The following is a 24,052-nucleotide window of genomic DNA, read 5'->3' on the forward strand; positions in this document are numbered from 1 at the left end:
CAAAATATCAAATCTAGGCTTTCAACTCAGACACACCTTCTGGCAAACTGTGGCCGAACATTCAGGTCTTTGTAAGAAAGCCCTCCTCTAAACCACTTCATCATGAAGCTGTATAACTGGTGATACAAAATGCATTTTGACTGAAACATCCCAAGGCTAAATAAACCTCATTTAAAATGCAGAACAGAACCAGATGTGGACACAGTACACGATGTGCCCCACATAAGAAACAGCATTTATGCTGAGGACAGAACACACACAGCCGCCGGTGCTCCTGTGCCAATATGAATCAGGACCTACTGTGCTTCACCTCTGAGGTCTGACAGGATCAGGTGCACAGTGTAACCACTGAACAGAAAGTGAGCCAGAAAACCTCCCAAACCAGTGCTTTATTTTGAGCTTTTATTTCAATAAAATTCAGCTGCATTACAATTGAGATTGTCGACTGTGTTAGAAATAAACTTTCTATTAAAAACCAGCTTACAAAAATGAATTTTACACACAGTAATGTAGGAAAATACAGTGTGGGCGTTCGCTGTTACAGTTCATTGTCTTGGATCAGTACAATACCAGCGATCTATCAGCTTTCGGAGAAAATAGAGGGGTGGCATGCAACATTGGTAATTACCTGCCCAGTTAAAGGAGGACACCACAAAAAAAGACCTGCAGTTGTCTTTATAGTTCAAACATAAAAGGGAAATTTTGCAGAACATGCTGAAATTTTCAGGATAGGTCCATAAAAATGTATACAATCCCACACTTAACGCTATATAGCCTTTCAAATTTCACTGAACTGACAAAATTTAGTTTCTACTGAAATCCAAGCATTACAATGTCAGTTTATTTTGAAACCTGTTTCAAAATTACAGCTCATTTAATGAAGAGAACATATTTACCTGGGAGGAATTCCATCTGCAGGAGTTGGCGTGTGTGTGTGTGTACGTTGGTGAGCTTTTGAAATGACCAGAAGCAGTGGTGGGCACACTTACGATAATAGATAATTATCAAAGATAATGTTTTCGTTATCGGATTATCTTTTTAGATAAATTTAAAAACCATCGGACTAATTATCTTCCGATGAATTACCGTCCGATAACTTTTAGACCGATAACGTACTAAACTAAGCTAAACAGTGAAAAACATTTTTAAAACTGTTAAAGCTGTTGAGACCTACGTGTTAAAAATTTCCTAATAAGCATGTTGTTCTACCCTCTGCAAACAGAAACCACTCTATCGTCTGTAAGCAAAGGAGAACTGGTAACCAAAAAAAAATCATTTCCTTTAACACCATACTAATATAATCGCAATGTCACCAACTCATCCAGAGGCATACATGTTTAACTTATGGTTCAAATTTTAACCACTCATTTTAGACAAGTTATTTAAAATTATTGTCATGTCTGAAGTTTATAAAGTGAAAATATCAGATATATGTTTTCGTTTTAAAGTAATGTGCTAATTTTTAAGGTTTTGGGAGCACATGCTGTGCCAGGCAGCAATGCATTATGGGTAGCATAAGGTAATCTCAGACGTTCACGACAGGACAAATGCATTTCAGACACTCTGTTCAGGGTCCACAGATAACAGCATTAAACTCTAGTGCCTAAAACTCTTGTGAATATATTCTCTGGGTTTATAGACGTTAGTGTATTTGCGTTTGTTAAATTCCACGCATCTTAAATGTAGCAGACACGGATTATCTGGAATTTTGTTTGACATTTTTTCAAGGCCGCTACTGCCATCTACTGGCCAGGAGTGTTCATGGCAGTATTAAACGTCTGGGTACATGGCTGCTCTCAAAGTGTTGGTATTGTCCATTGTCCAGGCGCTTTTTGTGTGCATATATTTGTTAACTTTGTATTCTAAAACTACGGTTAGAAGTAATTCGACTCCTTATCGGTCCACACGAACGAGGTTGGCGCCATGTTTTTAGTTTTTGTGGAAGTGACGACAAGAGAATAAGGCGCCTGATTGGATAGAATTTTAATCAGTACCGCCACCCAAAGGTTTAGCAGACTAATTACAACACATTTATATGGTTCGATGTGGATGGATTTTTTTTTTAAACGACAGTGTGGATGAAGTTTTTTCCCCAAACTGAAAGGGTAAGATATTTTTACAAATACCCAACGTGTGTACATGGCCTTATGTCTGTGAAAGGCACTATATAAATAAATTTACTTACTTACTACTAATATTGAGTGCACATTTTACAACATCATAAAAGTTTTAAAACATGCAATTGCGATGACACTTCCAGGACTCCGTAAAAATGCCTGTTTTTACAAATAAAAATGGAATATTTTACAAAAGCATTTATCTTTAAACCAACATACGACACACGTCACATTAACGTGTTGGTTTACATAATGGATTACTGAACCAATCACTGTTTAGCACTTTTACCCAGAATGCTTTGCGATCTGTGTTTGTTACAAAACCTCAGAATTAGTGCCTTATTCAACATTAAAAGATATATGTTATATTTTAACTTTGTACAAATGACACAATTGACATTAATGGAGTTATTCTATCAGTATTTTCAAAAAACCATAAGTTAGTATGACTTTATTTTTCAAGACCTCTGCCTGACCGGAGTGTTGAAATTGATAGGGAACTGGCCTTATGACTGCTCTCGATGTGCCTCTGTGGTGGGAGCGCTGTTGTAAACAAGAGCTTCCAGCAGGGGCAGAATGTTAAAAGAAAAATGATTATGATTAATAAAGAGCTGATTTTGTGGATGCTCTCAGGATTTGTCTGTGCTGCTTCCTGCAGGGCAGCATGGTCAAACATTCTTGCTTATTCTTTAGGTCTTTTACTGCTTTTGATGCTTTCAAACGCGATCGTGTTAAAAATCAATTACAGCTCTTTAGTAACTGCGAATGTCCCATAGACAACACCAGAATTTATCGGTTATCGATTATCTGTAACTTCCGATACATTTTTGAGTGGTTTATCTTTATCAAAGATAACTTTTCAGTTATCTTATCTGTTATTGAAGTTAATTTTTGGCTATCTGTGCCCACCACTGACCAGAAGTTACCTTTAACCTTGCGTGATGCGCGTACATGTAGTGAGCACGCTGACATCCATCAGATGTTTTGTAAATCACTTGTGTTATCTGGCTACAAAAACAATGTTTTTAGATTTAGAAGTGTTTATTTCTCCGTAGCTTTTCCATATTATCAAAAACATGTTAGATTTTCACAGAAATGCGGCCGTTTTCCATCGTTTTGGATTTTTTTGTTCAAGCGAATAACCAGATGATGTCACTGTGCCTTTCTGTACTCTGATTGGCTGTCACCATGTGTTTCTCTACATCCCTCGTGCAAGTCGGGGGAAGCCTCCACATGATCTATATGTCGCTCTAATAATAAACTGTTTGCGTCACTACTGTAAATAGTTCAATGCTGTTTGTTCTTTTTGAAATTTTACCCTCCTGGAGAACTATTTATTAATTTTTCTTGACAATGTGAATTTTGATCACATTGTCAATGTCTTGCTATGAATCCCTTATTTAAAGGCTAATAAATAAAATTATAGTGGTGCCAAAGAAAATGTTTTTCATGACTTAAATCTTAAATATTCGAAGGTTTGTATATCTCTAAAGTCCCCAAAAATCCTCCTTGTGGCTTTTTCAAAATCAAAGATGGTTTCCAAAATGGCCACACTTTCTTCGATAATACTCAGATTTTAACGTTTCGGGTCTAGATGACATGGACAGTGCTGTGAGTTCTCATATGGCTGTCACCTTTGCATAATCAGTACCAGTACAAAGTATTGCTAAACAGATAGAATAAAGAACGTCCCAGAAGGCCTTTCACAAACCTTCCCAGCTGTGCTACCACAACTCTACAAACACTGGTGGTCAGGGTTTGTTTAAAAATGTGGAATCTGACTGAAAGAGAAATAAGCTAAAGGTTAATTACCTGCAAGTGAGAATCAGCAAAACTGAAGATTTAATGGCTCCTTAGATAATATATGGGGGTGTATGTTCAGGAGATGTTCTCCTGAACATACACCCCCATATATTAGGAGTTCACATCTAAAGTTCTAGATCATGCTTGCCTTTGCTTGCCTCTACTGGTGGTTGGCTCTCACTGCGGTACTGTATCACTTCCTGTTCCGGAGCACAGCGGTGTTTGCTGTATCTGTTAGCTGTTTAGATCTGCGCAGTATAGTTGATCTAGTTACCTAGATAACATTTGTTTCCCAGTGTAATCTTCACGTGCCTTAACTAAAAGCACCGCCCTCGGCTGAATCACCTCTAAATTATTTAGCACATTATTCACTTATTGTGTTTTTAGTGAATCCGCTAGCTATAGCGCAGCTACCTAGCTCTTACCCGGTATTAAGCATGGGCTTCTCCTGTCTCGCCTGCACTTTTCTGCTCTGGTGTGAAATGTTTAGTTATTCCTCGGGCCTCCTTTAGCAGTAATGGTACGTGTAATAAGTGTAGCTTATTCGTAGCTTTGGAGGCCAGGCTGGGCGAATTGGAGACTCAGCTCCGCACCGTGGAAAATTCTACAGCTAGCCAGGCCCCTGTAGTCGTGCGGACCAAGGTAGCTTAGCGCCATGAGTTTCCCTCTGGCCAGATCCCGAGCAGCCCGGGAAAAGCAGGCCAACTGGGTGACTGTGAGGAGGAAGCGTAGTTCTAAACAGAAGCCCCGTGTACACCGCCAACCCGTTCACATTTCTAACCGTTTTTCCCCACTCGACGACACACCCGCCGAGGATCAAACTCTGGTTATTGGCGACTCTGTTTTGAGAAATGTGAAGTTAGCGACACCAGCAACCATAGTCAATTGTCTTCCGGGGGCCAGAGCAGGTAACACTGAAGGAAATTTGAAACTGCTGGCTAAAGGCTAAGCGTAAATTTGGTAAGACTGTAATTCACGTCGGCAAGTAATGACACCCGGTTACGCCAATCGGAGGTCACTAAAATTAACATTGAATCGGTGTGTAACTTTGCAAAAAACAATGTCGGACTCTGTAGTTTCTCTGGGCCCCTCCCCAATCGGACCGGGAGTGAACATGTTTAGCCGCATGTTCTCCTGAATTGCTGGCTGTCTGAGTGGTGTCCAAAAATGAGGTGGGCTTCATAGATAATTGGCAAAGCTTCTGGGGAAAACCTGGTCTTGTTAGGAGAGACGGCATCCATCCCACTTTGGATGGAGCAGCTCTCATTTCTAGAAATCTGGCCAATTTTCTTAAATCCTCCAAACCGTGACTATCCAGGGTTGGGACCAGGAAGCAGAGTTGTAGTCTTACACACCTCTCTGCAGCTTCTCTCCCCCTGCCATCCCCTCATTACCCCATCCCCGTAGAGACGGTGCCTGCTCCCAGACCACCAATAACCAGCAAAAATCTATTTAAGGCATAAAAGTTCAAAAAGAAAAAATAATATAGCACCTTCAACTGCACCACAGACTAAAACAGTTAAATGTGGTCTATTAAACATTAGATCTCTCTCTTCTAAGTCCCTGTTAGTAAATGATATAATAATTGATCAACATATGATTTATTCTGCCTTACAGAAACCTGGTTACAGCAGGATGAATATGTTAGTTTAAATGAGTCAACACCCCCGAGTCACACTAACTGCCAGAATGCTCGTAGCACGGGCCGAGGCGGAGGATTAGCAGCAATCTTCCATTCCAGCTTATTAATTATCAAAAACCCAGACAGAGCTTTAATTCATTTGAAAGCTTGACTCTTAGTCTTGTCCATCCAAATTGGAAGTCCCAAAAACCAGTTTTATTTGTCATTATCTATCGTCCACCTGGTCGTTACTGTGAGTTTCTCTGTGAATTTTCAGACCTTTAGTCTGACTTAGTGCTTAACTCGATAAGATAATTATTTAATCTATTTTTAGACTCAATTGGCTTTGCTCAAATGTAAATGAGTCCACCCACCACTTTAATCATATCTTAGATCTTGTTCGGACTTATGGTATGGAAATTGAAGACTTAACAGTATTCCTGAAAACTCCCTTCGTCTGATCATTTCTTAATAACATTTACATTTACTCTGATGGACTATCCAGCAGTGGGGAATAAGTTTCATTACACTAGAAGTCTTTCAGAAAGCGCTGTAACTAGGTTTAAGGATATGATTCCTTCTTTATGTTCTCTAATGCCATATACCAACACAGTGCAGAGTAGTTACCTAAACTCTGTAAGTGAGATAGAGTATCTCGTCAATAGTTTTACATCCTCATTGAAGACAACTTTGGATGCTGTAGCTCCTCTGAAAAAGAGAGCTTTAAATCAGAAGTGCCTGACTCCGTGGTATAACTCAAAAACTCGCAGCTTAAAGCAGATAACCCGTAAGTTGGAGAGGAAATGGCGTCTCACTAATTTAGTTGATCTTCACTTAGCCTGGAAAAGAGTCTGTTGCTCTATAAAAAAGCCCTCTGTAAAGCTAGGACATCTTACTACTCATCACTAATTGAAGAAAATTAAGAACAACCCCAGGGTTTCGTTTCAGCACTGTAGCCAGGCTGACAAAGAGGTCAGAGCTCTATTGAGCCGAGTATTCCTTTAACTTTAAGTAGTAATGACTTCATGACTTTCTTTGCTAATAAAATTTTAAACTATTAGAGAAAAAATTATCATAACCATCCCAAAGACGTATCGTTATCTTTGGCTGCTTTCAGTGATGCCAGTATGTGGTAGACTCTTTCTCTCAGATTGTTCTGTCAGAGATATTTTCATTAGGTTACTTCATCCAAAACCATCAACATGTCTATTAGACTCAATTCCTACCAGGCTGCTCAGGAAGCCCTACCATTTATTTAATGCTTCGATCTTAAATATGATCATCTATCTTTATTAGTTGGCTAGGTACCACAGGCTTTAAGGTGGCAGTAATTAAACCATTACTTAAAAAGCCATCACTTGACACAGCTATCTTAGCTAATTATAGGCCAATCTCCAACCTTCCTTTTCTCTCAAAAATTCTTGAAAGGGTAGTTGTAAAACAGCTAACTGATCATCTGCAGAGGAATGGTCTATTTGAAGAGTTTCAGTCAGGTTTTAGGAATTCATCAATAGTACAGAAACAGCATTAGTGAAAGGTTACAAATGATCTTCTTATGGCCTCAGACAGTGGACTCATCTCTGTGCTTGTTCTGTTAGAGCCTCAGTGCTGCTTTGATACGGTTGACCATAAAATTTTATTACAGAGATTAGAGCATGCCATGGGTATTAAAGGCACTGCGCTGCAGTGGTTTGAATCATATTTATCTAATAGATTACAATTTGTTTATGTAAATGAGAATCTTCTTCACAGACTAAAGTTAATTATGGAGTTCCACAAGGTTCTGTGCTAGGACCAATTTTATCACTTTATACATGCTTCCCTTAGGCAGTATTATTAGACAGCATGCTTAAATTTTCATTGTTACGCAGATGATACCCAGCTTTATCTATCCATGAAGCCAGAGGACACACACCAATTAGCTAAACTGCAGGATTGTCTTACAGACATAAAGACATGGATGACCTCTAATTTCCTGCTTTTAAACTCAGATAAAATTGAAGTTATTGTACTTGGCCCCACAAATCTTAGAAACATGGTGTCTAACCAGATCCTTACTCTGGATGGCATTACCCTGACCTCTAGTAATACTGTGAGAATTCTTGGAGTCATTTTGATCAGGATATGTCATTCGATGCGCATATTAAACAAATATGTAGGACTGCTTTTTTGCATTTACCGCAATATCTCTAAAATTAGAAAGGTCTTGTCTCAGAGTGATGCTGAAAAACTAATTCATGCATTTATTTCCTCTAGGCTGGACTATTGTAATTCATTATTATCAGGTTGTCCTAAAAGTTCCCTGAGAAGCCTTCAGTTAATTCAAAATGCTGCAGCTAGAGTACTAACGGGCACTAGAAGGAGAGAGCATATCTCACCCATATTGGCCTCTCTTCATTGGGTTCCTATTAATTCTAGAATAGAATTTAAAATTCTTCTTCTTACTTATAAGGTTTTGAATAATCAGGTCCCATCTTATCTTAGGGACCTCATAGTACCATATCACCCCAATAGAGTGCTTCGCTCTCAGACTGCAGGCTTACTTGTAGTTCCTAGGGTTTGTAAGAGTAGAATGGAGGCAGAGCCTTCAGCTTTCAGGCTCCTCTCCTGTGGAACCAGCTCCCAATTCAGATCAGGGAGACAGACACCCTCTCTACTTTTAAGATTAGGCTTAAAACTTTCCTTTTTGCTAAAGCTTATAGTTAGGGCTGGATCAGGTGACCCTGAACCATCCCTTAGTTATGCTGCTATAGACTTAGACTGCTGGGGGGTTCCCATGATGCACTGAGTGTTTCTTTCTCTTTTTGCTCTGTATGCACCACTCTGCATTTAATCATTAGTGATTGATCTCTGCTCCCCTCCACAGCATGTCTTTTTCCTGGTTCTCTCCCTCAGCCCCAACCAATCCCAGCAGAAGACTGCCCCTCCCTGAGCCTGGTTCTGCTGGAGGTTTCTTCCTGTTAAAAGGGAGTTTTTCCTTCCCACTGTCGCCAAGTGCTTGCTCACAGGGGGCCGTTTTGACCGTTGGGGTTTTTCTGTAATTATTGTATGGCCTTGCCTTACAACATAAGGCGCCTTGGGGCAACTGTTTGTTGTGATTTGACGCTATATAAATAAAATTGATTGATTGATCATCATGGTAAAAAGTTTCTCATGCTGTGAAACATATTTAGTTCTTCTTAACCTTTATGTAAAAAGATATGTAAAGATATGTAAAAAAATAAATAAATAAATAAATAAACTGAATTGGCGGCCATTTTGTACACCATCTTGGATTTTAAAAAGCCAGGAGGGATTTTCGAGGACTTTCAGTATTTGCTTCCACGTTTTCACGACTTATTCTGAAAATTTTAGCTTGCTCCATAAAACTTCCAATATTTGGTCATTTTTGAGCTAATGCACTTGAGCTATTACAGAAACAAAGTGGTTACTTTCTTTAACAAAAAGTAGATCAGCAGAGGCCGGACTGTCAGCCAAAATGTGCATGTGTGTGTGTGTGCAAATAATGTACACGCACAAGCATAAACACACACGACGCCCTAATTAAACACACACATGGCCAAAGCTCAGGCTCTGTGCACCAACTCATCAGGGAAAAGTAGGAAAATAGACTTTTATCAAAAGAAACCATTAATTTAAGGCTTATGAGGTTACAGACTGGTGAGATAAAAATCCTGATTTTTAATAACAAAAGTTCCCCATTACTGAAGTAATCGTAGTTTTATTTCCAAATACGTTATGAATGTCTTTGGTGTATTTTAAAGCTATATACAAAAGAACAACATCCTTATGATGCAGAATAATGTTGCTGTTGTATTAGTACCTGAATGGAGTGACAGGAAGAACCATATTTGTGCAAAATTAAAAAGTGTTCCTATTAATACGGTCGCACACATAGTAGTAGGAAGTAGGAACTGTGTTTTTGCATAGTAGGAACTGTAGTCGAGCAGAGTTCCTCTGCAAGCGAGAATAAGAGGAACTAAAAGGGAAATGAAAGCGATCATGTCAAAAACAGAGCAACACAATCAGGGCTGGACATTGACCACTTTTTGTCACTGGTCCACTTGGCTAGTAGCTTTGACAAGTTACTGGCCCCACCAAAATTCTACTGGCCCAGTATACGTGCACGACGCAAACTATAGCTGCAGAAATTTTTACATTTTGATGCAATTTCATGCATTCTGGTGCATTCTAAGGCTGAAATTAATGAACAATAAGACTGGACAAAATTGCCATTAGTTAACAACTTCTTTGCATTTCAGTTTTTGTTTGAACATGTTTATATTTGAACTTAATTTGTATATAACTTTGTCTGTTACTTATTTACATGTTATTCATTGTTAAGCATGTCAATAAGACTTGTGCAGATTAACATTAAAAGTGTTAAATTGTTACTATTTAACCTTTTATTTTTGCTTAGTTGTAACTGACCCTGCATGCACTAATTTAATTTATTTTACATTTCACTTACCATTTAAGTGCCGTGAATGAATTTGTTTTTAGTTGGAACTGACCTTTTTCCTGGGTTTGAGTGGTTGTAATTTAAACATATTAGAGTTTCATTCTTTCAGAGCGTTCTTATTTACAAACACGTCGGACTCACTGAATTTTGATGACAAGGAGATGTGAAGAAATTTGACTTTGCCGCCGGAAAAAAATGGTAAAACAATTTGAATTTTGTGAATATTTGTAGTGACCCGAGTGGGCCATCATTTTTACTCAAGGCCATCAAATATGGCCATCGGGTATTACGAAGGCTTTTCGTCCGTCCGTCTGCCTGTGTTCAGCATAAGTCTAGTTCTATTGCTGTCAGAGTCTTCAAATTTACAGGAACATTCTTGGGACACGGCCCTTGGGCAAGTTAAAAGATGGCTAACTTTGACGTATTGTAAGAGGATAAAAATTCACATTCTCTTCCTATTTTTATGGTATGATCTCACGAATATTAGAGTGGTGTTGTCACTTCCTGGTGTCGCTAGCTGCTAACTTTGCTTCATTTTTTGATAAATACAACACTTTTATCATATATTATGTAAAAGCTAGCAAGAAATAAACACTTCTAAAACTGAAAATGCTGTTTTTGGAACCTAAAAACACCTCTGAAGTGATTTAGAAGACATTTAGCTGCCGTTAGCATGCGCACTAACTTCTGCTAATTCAAAGCTAATTTCCTCTCTTGTCAAAAGCTCATTTACATGCACGCGCATGCCCCCCTGCAGACGCTGTTAAAATGTAAATATTGTTTATGACTGATTGAGTGATTGATCGATTGATAGAGGGGCTTTACTGAACATGTACAAACTGTACGTAAGACAATAGAATCTTAAAAATTAATGAACTGCAAATTATAAAGAAGACAATTCTCGTACGGCCAAGGGTATTTTAGCATTGAGTTATATTATAAATTTACTGGCCCATAGTGGCCCGAAAGTGGGCCAAGTCACCGCCGGGCCAGTGAGCAAATGGCAATGTGGAGCCCTGATAGTGTGAGAAAGTTGTTGAAAATGGTCAGTACCGACACATTTTTGCTCCTCACAGTCGCATAATGACGATCCACTCTGACCTCGTTTCTTGCTCTTTGGCCAACAGTAAATCTTGTTTTGATGGAGACTGAGGGACTCGCAGGATCTCACAGGTCTCGGGTCAGTACCAAGATCAGGAAGACGGCCGCCGCTGCTCCTCCACCTCCTTGTCAACCTCTCGGTCTTCGATGAGCTCCCAGGTAGACGGGGAGTCATTTGTGTGAGTGGGACTCTGGCTGCTGCCCGACCACGTCAGGAAACCAAAACTGCAGCAGACGGAGAGAGAGAGAGAAAAATTTTTTTATATATATATATATATATATATATATATAAAACAGGTCAGATCTACTGCGAGGGATTATAGCTAAAGATAGACTGGAAAGATCTCAGGTCAGCGGCAGCACCGATAAAGCCAGTGCTTTGTTTCACAGGTAATGCTGGAAAATATAAAGGGACTGATATAATCTTTTATAAATTAATATTTAAATGCATAAAAATGTTGCATTGTAATGACAGTCACATTCAGCTGAATGTTTTAAGTCAAGAGTGAAGACAAGTGTGTTCACAGACATATGATGTATAACTTATGGATAATAATATACCATTAATGATCAAGTACTCCTTCCTTCCGAAAGGAGTACTTCGAGGATCTCCTCAATCCCATCGTCATGTCTTCCGAAGAGGAAGCAGAGACTGGGGACTCAGAGGCGGACTCATTCATTACCCAGGCCGAAGTCACCGAGGTGGCTAGAAAGCTCCTCGGTGGCAAGGCTCCTGGGGTGGATGAAATCCATCCTGACTACCTTAAGTCTCTGGATGTTGTGGGACTGTCTTGGCTGACACGCCTCTGCAACATCGCATGGCGATTGGGGACAGTGCCTCTGGATTGGCAGACCGGGGTGGTGGTCCCTCTGTTTAAGAAGGGGGACCGGAGGGTGTGTTCCAACTATAGGGGGATCACACTCCTCAGCCTCCCCGGTAAGGTCTATTCTAGAGTACTGGAGAGGAGAATTCGACCAATGGTCGAACCTCGGATTCAGGAGGAGCAGTGTGGTTTTCATCCTGGTCGCGCACACTGGACCAGATCTACACGCTCCATTGGGTGCTTGAGGGTTCATGGGAGTTCACCCAACCAGTCCACATGTGTTTTGTGGATCTGGAGAAGGCGTTCGACCGTGTCCCTCAAGGCGCCCTGTGGGGGGTGCTCCGGGAGTACGGGGTCCGGGGTCCTTTGCTAAGGGCTATCCGGTCCCTGTACGAACGCAGCAGGAGCTTGGTTCGCATTGCCGGTAGTAAGTCAAACCTGTTTCCAGTGCACGTTGGCCTCCGCCAGGGCTGCCCTTTGTCACCGGTTCTGTTCATTATTTTTATGGACAGAATTTCTACGCGCAGCCAGGGTGTAGAGGGGGTCTGGTTTGGGAACCACAGAATCTCATCTCTGCTGTTTGCGGACGATGTGGTTCTGTTGGCTTCGTCAAATCAGGACCTTCAGCATGCACTGGGGCGGTTTGCAGCCGAGTGTGAAGCGTCCGGGATGAAAATCAGCACCTCCAAATCCGAGGCCATGGTTCTCGACCGGAAAAAGGTGCTTTGCCCTCTTCAGGCCGGTGGAGTGTCCTTGCCTCAAGTGGAGGAGTTTAAGTATCTCGGGGTCTTGTTCACGAGTGAGGGACGGATGGAGCGTGAGATCGATAGACGGATCGGTGCAGCATCTGCAGTGATGCAGTCGCTGTATCGGACCATCATGGTGAAGAGAGAGCTGAGTAGGGGGGCAAAGCTCTCGATTTACCGATCGATCTGCGTTCCGATCCTCACCTATGGTCATGAGATTTGGGTCATGACCGAAAGAACAAGATCGCGAGTACAAGCGGCCGTGATAAGTTTCCTCCGCAGGGTGGCTGGGCGCTCCCTTAGAGATAAGGTGAGGAGCTCGGTCACTCGGGAGGAGCTCGGAGTCAAGCCGCTGCTCCTCCATGTCAAAAGGAGTCAGTTGAGGTGGCTCGGGCATCTTTTCCGGATGCCCCCTGGACGCCTCGCTGGAGAGGTGTTCCGGGCACGTCCCATTGGGAGGAGGCCCCGGGGAAGACCCAGGACACGCTGCAGGGACTACATCTCTCGGCTGGCTTGGGAGCACCTTGGGGTTCCCCCGGAGGAGCTGGAGGAGGTGTGTGTGGATCGGAAGGTCTGGGCGGCTTTGCCTGAGCTGCTGCCCCCGCGACCCGACTCCGGATAAAGCGGAAGAAAATGGATGGATGGATGGATGCATTAATGATCAGCAAGTTGGGTTAGGGGATCAAATGAGGATGATTCTGTTCAACTGAATTTTCTGGTGTTGGCTGTTTTAAACAGAGTGATTTTATTAATTATTGTATGTACTTTTAGTTTTCTCTTTCTCTGAATTTGGCATACTGTTATTAATGGATGTGTTATTTTAAATCTAAAAACAGATTAAAATCTGCATGAAAAATTGCTATATAATTAATAATGACTATTATTACTAACGGCTGTCAAAACAACATGTTAATTGAGATTAATTAATTACAGCACCCATAGTCTCAATTCATCGCACTTTGATCCATTTGTTTTGACATCACTGACTTGGTCTGTAAATAGAGTGTTTTGGGAACAATAACTGGTTTGGATGTCCTTGCCTTTGGACACTTTTTTTCACAGTTTAAACAGCAACAAAACAGAAGTTTTTTTTTTTTTTAATAGCGTCAAGTAACAATAAAGTTCTCAGCACAATCACAGCGCTCAGATCAGGTTAGTGTTGTTCTCTGATGTGAATAAAGTCTCAATAATGTTTCCTGCTGCTCAGCTCCACATGTAAGTGAAATACCCGTTCAATACTTTTCTCACAAAATTAACTTTCTTTAATATCCAGCATCGGGAGGAGGCCCTGGGGAAGACCCAGGACACGCTGGAGGGACAACGTCTCTTGGCTGGCTTGGGAACGCCTTGGGGTTCCCCCGGAGGAGCTGGGGGAGGTGTGTGTGGATTGGGAGGTCTGGGCGGCTTTGCTTGAGCTGCTGCCCCTGCGACCCGACTCCGGATAAAGCAGAAGAAAATGGATGGATGGATGGATAATATCCATCATCGATGTAAATATAGGGTTTTTTTCTGTAAACTAGTGGATTTTTGCATTGAAACACTGGTTTGGCTTTAACGATCGTTAATTAACAGCCACAGGAAACTTAAAACAGTGTTGGAATGTTTGATTCATGATGTTTTTTTTAACCCAGATTTTAATGTTCAATAGGTAGATTTGAAAATGAAATGCTCTTGGGTCCAGTAACATCATTATTAATGGGGTCATAATGTTCCAAATCATTGTTTATCTGTCTTTTACATTTCCATGTGTGTGATATTTAAAGTTCAACATCTCCAAAGTCCCACAATTCTATGAGAGTTTGACAGATATTCCCATGATTTAAGCAGAATTTATGTCTGACACAACTATGTCTAACATGCCCCCCCAAGATGCTCAAATTTTACCTCAAAACACCGCCCCAACACACACACACACACGCACACACTTCCTCAATCGTCCAGGATTACTGTTGTATTCCAACATCAGGAACCCCCTGATATTCTTTCATTTATGTTTTTTTTTAATGGGTTCTGGGTTCATTACACATGTAACTATCCTTGGTCAAGTCCTTGAAAAATGCTGTTATCACAAAGAACACCACCTTAAATGAATTGCTAAATTTGAAAATACACTTTGCAGTGGAGCAATAAATTAATCATCATCAAATACATCTTCTTTTCTTTTGCTATGTTATGTTATTTGATTTTCTGTTTTCTGTTTCTTCACCTTTGTAAAAATCTGCAAAAACTTTGTAACTGTTAGAGAGGGTCACCCCTCTGAGTCTGGTCTGCTTGAAGTTTCTTCCTCAATATCATCAGAGGGAGTGTTTCCTTACCACTGTCACCTGTGTGCTTGCTCTGGGGTTTGTTAAGGTTAGACCTTACTTGTGTGAAGTGCCTTGAAACAACTTTGTTGTGATTTGGTGCAATATAAACTAAATAAATTGAACTGAATTGAAATTGTGCCCTGTATGTTCATACTGAACCATTTTGCAGAGTTCATTGTCTGCAGCTTACTTTTATACATTAAAATATTTCAGTCATTGTTTTTAATAAGAGTGAAATTTTTTTCTTCATTGTTTTTGGATTTCTGAGAGCCTCATATTTTTTACACATTCTTTTTCTGTAATACAAAATGATGTCACAAATTTGCAAAGTTCATAAACTACACAGATTATTTTTATACATTAAAATATTTCTGTAATTGTTTTTAAAAAAAATTCTTCATTGTTTTTGTGTTTCTGAGAGCCTGTGTATGTGTTTTGTGATTTGATGGGTGAAATTTACAATATATACGAGTATATATATATACACACACACATACACATACATACATACATACATACGGGTCCAACAAAGAAGAATAATTGTTTCCTGTTGGGTCATACAGCAGGGCCGCAGTAAGCAGCACAAGTGTTATATAAGGATGAAACGCCGGGAGAAACCCACTTCCTGGAGCAGCAGATCATCAACTTCTTTTCTTCAAATGACATCCACATTAACAACAGTGACACTGCAGACTGTCATTCACTCCCAAAGAAAGACAACAAGTCCAAACCAGCCATTATTATCTGGTTCGTGAACAGGAAAATTAAGAACGATTTGTTGCAGCAGTCTAAAAAGCTGAGGGGAATAGACGTGTACGTCAACGAACACCTGACAATAAAACTGCAGCCATAGCAAGACAAGCCAGAATCCTTCAGAAACAACAGAAAATTCAAGCGACTTGGACAAGGAATTGTAAAGTCATTATGGTAAGAGAGCTTTCGGACTTGGAAAATTTTAAGCGATTCATACTTGTTTATTATTGGTTATGCCTGTGTTGTTGTAGGAACTTGGGTATAATCAGTTATGCAAATGATGATTTAATGGAAAAGAAATTGAAACCAATCTGAGAAAAACATAGACCTGAAGTAAAATTTGGATAACTTTAAGCAACTGCATATTAAGGAGGAAAATGTTCTTTATTGATTCTTTATTGTTTATTCTGAGCAACCTTCATGAACATCATAAAAATTAGACTTAATTTAATTGCTTTTTTGGTTTGTGGATTTTTTTATTATTTTAATATGACATCAGCTGATTCACTTGAATTTACTTCTGCACAAGAGCTCAATTTAAAACTTTTTGATTACACTGCACATAGTTTTCATAATATTGAATATAACATTGCTCCGGATTGTTTTTTTCTTAAAAATATTATTCATCATTGTAAATACTTTACTGAAGAACAATTTAAGGATTATTCTTTGACAAATGGGATATTCTCCATCATACATTTTAATAGTAGAAGTCTTCTTATGAACTTTTCAAAAATTCAAGACTGTCTAAAAAAGTCCAATAAACATTTTTCAGTTATTGCTATTACTGAGACTTGGTTAAAAGAGGAGCAAGTTGACACTGTCCAGCTCGAAGGATATGATTTTTTTTGCCACAAATAGGATGAAAAAATGGGGCGGTGGCATGGCGCTTTACGCAAGTTCAAATTATCAAAGTGAAATTATACAAAACATGTCATTTTCTTTGGAAAATGTTATGGGATGTGTCACAATGGAAATTAAATGTGAAAAAACATAATTATAAGCTGTGTTTACAGAGCCCGTGGATCAAATATAAATACTTTTGTGGATAAATTGATTTAAATGTATAACACAATTCAAAATAATAAGCTTTTATTTGTTTGTGGAGACTTTAATATAGATTTCCTGAATCCTCATGGTCAATTACAAATAACGTAATTTATCAACTCTGTGTTTTGTATGGGTTTGTAGCCAGTGATCAGACATCCAACCAGGATAACTACGAATACATCGACACTTATTGACAATATAGGAACAAATGCTACTGTAGGGAACATAACAGGTGGACTACTCATCAGTGATGTCAGTGATCATTTGCCGGTTTTTGTTTCTTTTCCAATCATTAGTCAATAAAACTGATCAAAATGAAACTGCAAATTTCAAAAGGAAAATAATTGATGTTACTATTGACAACCTCAGAATGGACTTAATGCATCAAAATTGGTGTGATATGTAAATTGAAGATGTTGACAAATCATATGAACTATTTATTTGTATTATTTCCAATTTGTATTATAAACATTGCCCATTTGTGTCAAAAATTAGAAATAAGCAAAAAACTGATAAACCCTGGGCCCAAAGGGACTCCAGAAGGCATGTAAAAAGAAAACCTTTTGCATAAGCAGTTTATAAAACTCAGAACAAATGAAGCTGAAAGAAAATATAAGATATACAAAAACAAATTAACATTATGAGAGCTTGTAAAAAGCAGTACTATAAAAGAAAAAGAAAAAAAAGTTGATAAATATTATCCATCTTATTTTTACACAAATTCTGACACAATCGTAAAAGAAAATAAAGTTATTGCAGATCATTTCAGCGACTATTTTGTTAATGTGGGTAAGAATTTATCAAATTCAATTGTATCCTCGAAAAAGTGTTTTTAGACAACAGTAAAACAATTAACACAATTCTGGATTCAATGTATATTAAAGAAACAGATGAAAACGAAATTATTGACACAGTTCATAAACTAAAACGAAAAAAAAAAATCAGCTGACAACTTTACATAAGCTTTACAACTTTGATATGTTTTTGATAAAGAAAACTACTGATTGTATTGTTAAACCTTTAACTTATATTTGTAATTTGTCATTAATGACTGAGAAATTTCCTTCCAAAATGAAAATAGCTAAAGTGATACCGCTGTTCAAATCTGAGAATCTAAGAGGTTGAACAATTTCATAACATCATAACTGTTGATCATGAACAGCAGTATGGATTTAGAAAAAAGTGTACTACTTCACTGGCTTTAATTGATTTTGTTGAATAAATTACAAATGCAATTGAGAAGAAGCAATACGCTGTAGGAGTTTTCTTTGATTTGCAGAAAGCATTTGATACTATAAATCACACTTTACTATTGGATAAATTACAGAACTATGGTATTGGAGGATTAGCTCTTGACTGGATAGCTAGCTATTTACACAACAGGTATCAGTATATCCATATTGGTGGGCTAAATTCTGAATTTTTGAGGATTACATGTGGGGTGCCCAGGTTGTATTATGTTTGCCGATGATATCAAATCAAATCAAATCAATTTTATTTATATAGCACCAAATCACAACAAACAGTTGCCCCAAGGTGCTTTATATTGTAAGGCAAAAGCCATACAATAATTACAGAAAAACCCCAACGGTCAAAACAACCCCCTGTGAGCAAGCACTTGGCGACAGTGGGAAGGAAAAACTCCCTTTTAACAGGAAGAAACCTCCAGCAGAACCAGGCTCAGGGAGGGGCAGTCTTCTGCTGGGACTGGTTGGGGCTGAGGGGAGAGAATCAGGGAAAAGACATGCTGTGGAAGAGAGCAGAGATCAATCACTAATTAAATGCAGAGTGGTGCATACAGAGCAAAAAGAGAAAGAAACAGTGCATCATGGGAATCCCCCAGCAGTCTAAGTCTATAGCAGCATAACTAAGGGATGGTTCAGGGTCACCTGATCCAGCCCTAACTATAAGCTTTAGCAAAAGGAAAGTTTTAAGCCTAATCTTAAAAGTAGAGAGGGTGTCTGTCTCCCTGATCCGAATTGGGAGCTGGTTCCACAGGAGAGGAGCCTGAAAGCTGAAGGCTCTGCCTCCCATTCTACTCTTACAAACCCTAGGAACTACAAGTAAGCCTGCAGTCTGAGAGCGAAGCGTTCTATTGGGGTGATATGGTACTATGAGGTCCCTAAGATAAAATGGTATCTGATTATTCAAAACCTTATAAGTAAGAAGAAGAAGAATTTTAAATTCTATTCTAGAATTAACAGAAACCCAATGAAGAGAGGCCAATATGGGTGAAATATGCTCTCTCCTTCTAGTCCCTGTCAGTACTCTAGCTGCAGCATTTTGAATTAACTGAAGGCTTTTCAGGGAACTTTTAGGACAACCTGATAATAATGAATTACAATAGTCCAGCCTAGAGGAAATAAATGCATGAATTAGTTTTTCAGCATCACTCTGAGACAAGTCCTATGTCTGTAAAACATTCCTGCAGTTTAACTAATTGGTGTGTGTCCTCTGGCTTCATGGATAGATAAAGCTGGGTATCATCTGCGTAACAATAAAAATTTAAGCAATGCTTTCTAATAATACTGCCTAAGGGAAGCATGTATAAAGTGAATAAAATTGGTCCTAGCACAGAACCTTGTGGAACTCCATAATTAACCTTAGTCTGTGAAGAAGACTCCCCATTTACATGAACAAATTGTAATCTATTAGATAAATATGATTCATACCACCGCAGCGCAGTGCCTTTAATACCTATGGCATGCTCTAATCTCTGTAATTAAATTTTATATACAACTGAGATACAACTGAGATACAGCTGTGTTTTGTAGTGGGGATCATTTGGAACAGCTTTTGGACATGATGGAGAAGGAACTGCTAACAATGGTTTGATTTAAACAAATTATTGCTTCATCTTGGTAAAACAAAGTGTATTATTATATTCGAAAATAAGCTCAGGAATGTATGTAGAAATTTATTATTGAATGGTACTGAAATTGAAACTGCAACAGAAAACAAATTTAATGGAGTTTTTACTGATCATAAATTAAGCTGGAAAACCATATAAATTATGTTAAATCTAAAATCTCAAAAGCCACTGCAATTTTGTATAAAGCGCAAGACTTCCTCTCCAAGCATTCGTTAGTTACGCTATATCATCCATTACTTTTCCCATATAGACCTATTACATTGAGGTTTGGTGAAATACATACAAAACAAATACAAATCCAATATTTTTATTACAAAAGAAAGCTATAAGAGTTATCAGTAATAAACCATATCATGAGCCAACAAACCCAGTATTTGCCTGTTTACACATTTTGAAATTCTGGGACTTGGTTGATTATATCACGAGACAAATCATGTATAAAGTTAAAAATAAACTTTTGCCTCAACTTGTCCAGGATCTGTTTAAAAGGAGGGAGTCCAGCTACATCTTGAGACGAACATTAGTATTTGATAAATTAAAGACTCGAAATACTGTAAAAAGGTCATTGTGTTTCCATAAAAGGTATAAAAATTTGGAATAACTGTTCTGATAGCATTAAATTATCTTGTACTTTAGTTGGCTTAAAAAGACTTTATAAAAACAATATAATTACTTATTATAGTATGATGAATTAGGTTAACTATGTTTGTTACTGTTTTTTTTTATTGTACGTTGCGCTACTGTTTGTTCCGTTGTGTTGAGATATTTTAGTTCACTGATTAATCTATATTGTCTGCTTGTTTTTTTCTTTTTTGGTATTTGTTGTTATGAGTGCATATATATATATATATATATATACACTCAACAAAATATAAACGCAACACTTTTGGTTTTTCTCCCATTTGTATGAGATGAACTCAAAGATCTAAAACTTTTTCCACATACACAATATCACCATTTCCCTCAAATATTGTTCACAAACCAGTCTAAATCTGTGATAGTGAGCACTTCTCCTTTGCTGAGATAATCCATCCCACCTCACAGGTGTGCCATATCAAGATGCTGATTAGACATCATGATTAGTGCACAGGTGTGCCTTAGACTGCCCACAATAAAAGGCCACTCTGAAAGGTGCAGTTTTATCACACAGTACAATGCCACAGATGTCGCAAGATTTGAGGGAGCGTGCAATTGGCATGCTGACTGCAGGAATGTCAACCAGAGCTGTTGCTCGTGTATTGAATGTTCATTTCTCTACCATAAGCCGTCTCCAAAGGCGTTTCAGAGAATTTGGCAGTACATCCAACCAGCCTCACAACCGCCAACCACGTGTAACCACACCAGCCCAGGACCTCCACAACCAGCATGTTCACCTCCAAGATCGTCTGAGACCAGCCACTCGGACAGCTGCTGAAACAATCGGTTTGCATAACCAAATAATTTCTGCACAAACTGTCAGAAACCGTCTCAGGGAAGCTCATCTGCATGCTCGTCGTCCTCATCGGGGTCTCGATCCGACTCCAGTTCATCGTCGTAACCGACTTGAGTGGGCAAATGCTCACATTCGCTGGCTTTTGGCATGTTGGAGATGTGTTCTCTTCACGGATGAATCCCGGTTCACACTGTCCAGGGCAGATGGCAGACAGCGTGTGTGGCGTCGTGTGGGTGAGCGGTTTTCTGATGTCAATGTTGTGGATCGAGTGGCCCATGGTGGCGGTGGGGTTATGGTATGGGCAGGCGTCTGTTATGGACGAAGAACACAGGTGCATTTTATTGATGGCATTTTGAATGCACAGAGATACCGTGACGAGATCCTGAAGCCCATTGTTGTGCCATACATCCAAGAACATCACCTCATGTTGCAGCAGGCTAATGCACGGCCCCATGTTGCAAGGATCTGTACACAATTCTTGGAAGCTGAAAATGTCCCAGTTCTTGCATGGCCGGCATGCTCACCGGACATGTCACCCATTGAGCATGTTTGGGATGCTCTGGACCGGCGTATACGACAGCGTGTACCAGTTCCTGCCAATATCCAGCAACTTCGCACAGCCATTGAAGAGGAGTGGACCAACATTCCACAGGCCACAATTGACAACCTGATCAACTCTATGCGAAGGAGATATGTTGCACTGCATGAGGCAAATGGTGGTCACACCAGATACTGACTGGTATCCCCCCCCAATAAAACAAAACTGCACCTTCAGAGTGGCCTTTATTGTGGACAGTCTAAGGCACACCTGTGCACTAATCATGGTGTCTAATCAGCATCTTGATATGGCACACCTGTGAGGTGGGATGGATTATCTCAGCAAAGGAGAAGTGCTCACTATCACAGATTTAGACACTGGTTTGTGAGCAATATTTGAGGGAAATGGTGATATTGTGTATGTGGAAAAAGTTTTAGATCTTTGAGCTCATCTCATACAAAATGGGAGCAAAACCAAAAGTGTTGCGTTTATATTTTTGTTGAGTGTATATATGCGTGTGTATCGCAAATGTTTCTGTGAAGGCTCTCAGTTGTCCAGGTGGTTTCCATAGTAGAGAAACTTGAATCTTCGACTGGACTGGGTTGCTTGACACGAGGACATTTCACTTCTAATCACAGAAGCTTCCTCAGCTAAATTTCTTGCTCTAGTAGTCTGTCTTCTGTCTTGACTCTTGTAGAGAATCGCAAATGGTAAAAGGGGTGGATGTTTATAAGCTTTTGCTTCTGCCTACCAGTGGTGGGCACAGCTAACCAAAAAGTTAGCTTTGATAACAGATAATCAGCTAACTGAAAAGTTATCTTTTATAAAGCTAAACCGATAAACTACCCAAAAATTTATCGGAAGCTACAGATAACCGATAACTTCTAATATTGTCTCCGGGAGACTTCCAACTACTAACAAGCTGATTTTGAGTTTTAACACCACGATCGCTTCCGGTTGCATTAAAGGCGACTACAGACCCAAACAATGAGTCAGCACTTCTGTCTTTGTGCGCACTGCCCCCTGCTGGAAGCTCCTGTTTACTACATAACTTGCAGCAGTGAAGCTCAACTCTCTTCTCAATAACAGTGTCGCCGTGAGGTGGAGGTCTTGGAAAATAAAGCAGTGCTGACTTATGGTTTGGTTTATAAATAAAATTAATATAGATAGAATAACTCCATTAATGTCAATTCTGTCATTTATACAAAGTTAAAATATATCTTTTAATGTTGAATAATGCACTAATTCTGAAGTTTTGTAACAAACACAGACAGACGCCAAAGGGATTATGGGTAAAATGTGCCTCCGCTAAACTTTGATTGATTGACTCATTCATTCTATGTAAAAACCAACACGTTAATATGAGGTGTGTTGGTGTTACATATAAATGTGCTTTTGTAAAATATGCCATTTTTTTATTGTAAAAAAAAAACAAAGGCATTTTCCAAAAAAAAAAAAAAAAAAAAAGCCAAGTTCTCATTAGATAACCGTCTGATATAGCCAGTGAATAAATAGAACACATCTACTGGTGCACAGATGCTCAGTACTTAAGCTGGGTTTACACTTTGCGTGTTTTGGCCCTTTTTCAGCCGATTTTTCACTTGTGCGAGAATTTTTGGATCGCGCCGAGTTTCAGCTTAATCGCGCGTCCTGCATCGTGTAGTATACATGGAGTAACGAGCTGCATTTAACCTCTCACGGCCACCTCCCGATCAGCAATGGTATGGTCGGATGAAAATCAAACCTGTTTGATATTCTGGTCGGCCGTATCCCATTGCTGAAGCGCTACAAGCGTCCAACCTATCACACTGTTAAATGTGCAAACACCGGAGAGAGCATATACAGTGATTATCTCTTTGGGAGAGCAGCTTCTGTTTCTTTTTCCCCCCTTTCTTCAACTCATGTAAAGTCTTGTATTGTTTTTGTTTTGTTTTTTTGTTAAAATTTTGATGTCTCCCATCAAGAGTTTTTGTAAAAATAAGAAATGTAAATAAAGTTTGAAAAAAAAGCTTCTGTTTATGTTTTGCTTCTGGAAACAAGAGTCCGACATGTGGTTTTTGAACGAACAATGTAAGCAGTCAGATCGCATTGTGCACTCTGAACTTTTACACCGTGCAGTTTTGTCATACAGTTTGAGCTGGAGCCGATTGAAAATATTGTACAGTGTCTGCCCAGCTTTAGGGTGAATACTGCCATGAACACTACTGGCCAGTAGATGGCAGTAGAGACCATGAAAACATGCCAAAACAAAATTCCAGATAATCCGTGTCTGCTACGTTTAAGGTGCATGGAATTTAATAAATGCAAACTGAATTTCAGTCATTTTATATATATTACTCTGGAACAAAGACAACAGACAGTGTTTGGCATACGCAGGACTCTAAATAGCAAACAGGAATCGACTGCAATGATTCTAATTGAAAATAA

At 39.2% G+C, this 24,052-nt stretch overlaps 1 protein-coding gene and 1 long non-coding RNA gene across 3 annotated transcripts in view; one reads left to right on the forward strand and one right to left on the reverse strand.

Moving 5' to 3' along the window:
• The window catches only part of LOC117509616 (RILP-like protein 1), a 57,585-nt gene that overhangs the window by 2,418 nt on the left and 31,115 nt on the right, over window positions 1-24,052 (reverse strand). Inside the window, exon 8 of one of the 2 annotated variants that reach the window (XR_004560449.1) lies at window positions 11,105-11,329. Coding sequence is in view for 1 of the 2 variants with exons in the window: in XM_034169360.1 (XP_034025251.1) it covers window positions 11,197-11,329 (133 nt within the window). In the remaining variant the exon portion in view is untranslated. Of the gene's footprint in view, window positions 1-9,796; window positions 11,330-24,052 lie in introns of those variants that run through there. The other variant, XM_034169360.1, reaches the window with a different exon arrangement.
• LOC117509618 lies at window positions 8,575-9,521 on the forward strand. Its single transcript, XR_004560450.1, has 2 exons — window positions 8,575-9,438; window positions 9,475-9,521. It is a non-coding gene; the product is annotated as an uncharacterized LOC117509618 (long non-coding RNA).

Source organism: Thalassophryne amazonica, chromosome 4 (genome assembly GCF_902500255.1).
Source record: "Thalassophryne amazonica chromosome 4, fThaAma1.1, whole genome shotgun sequence".
Taxonomy (NCBI): Eukaryota; Metazoa; Chordata; class Actinopteri; order Batrachoidiformes; family Batrachoididae; genus Thalassophryne; species Thalassophryne amazonica.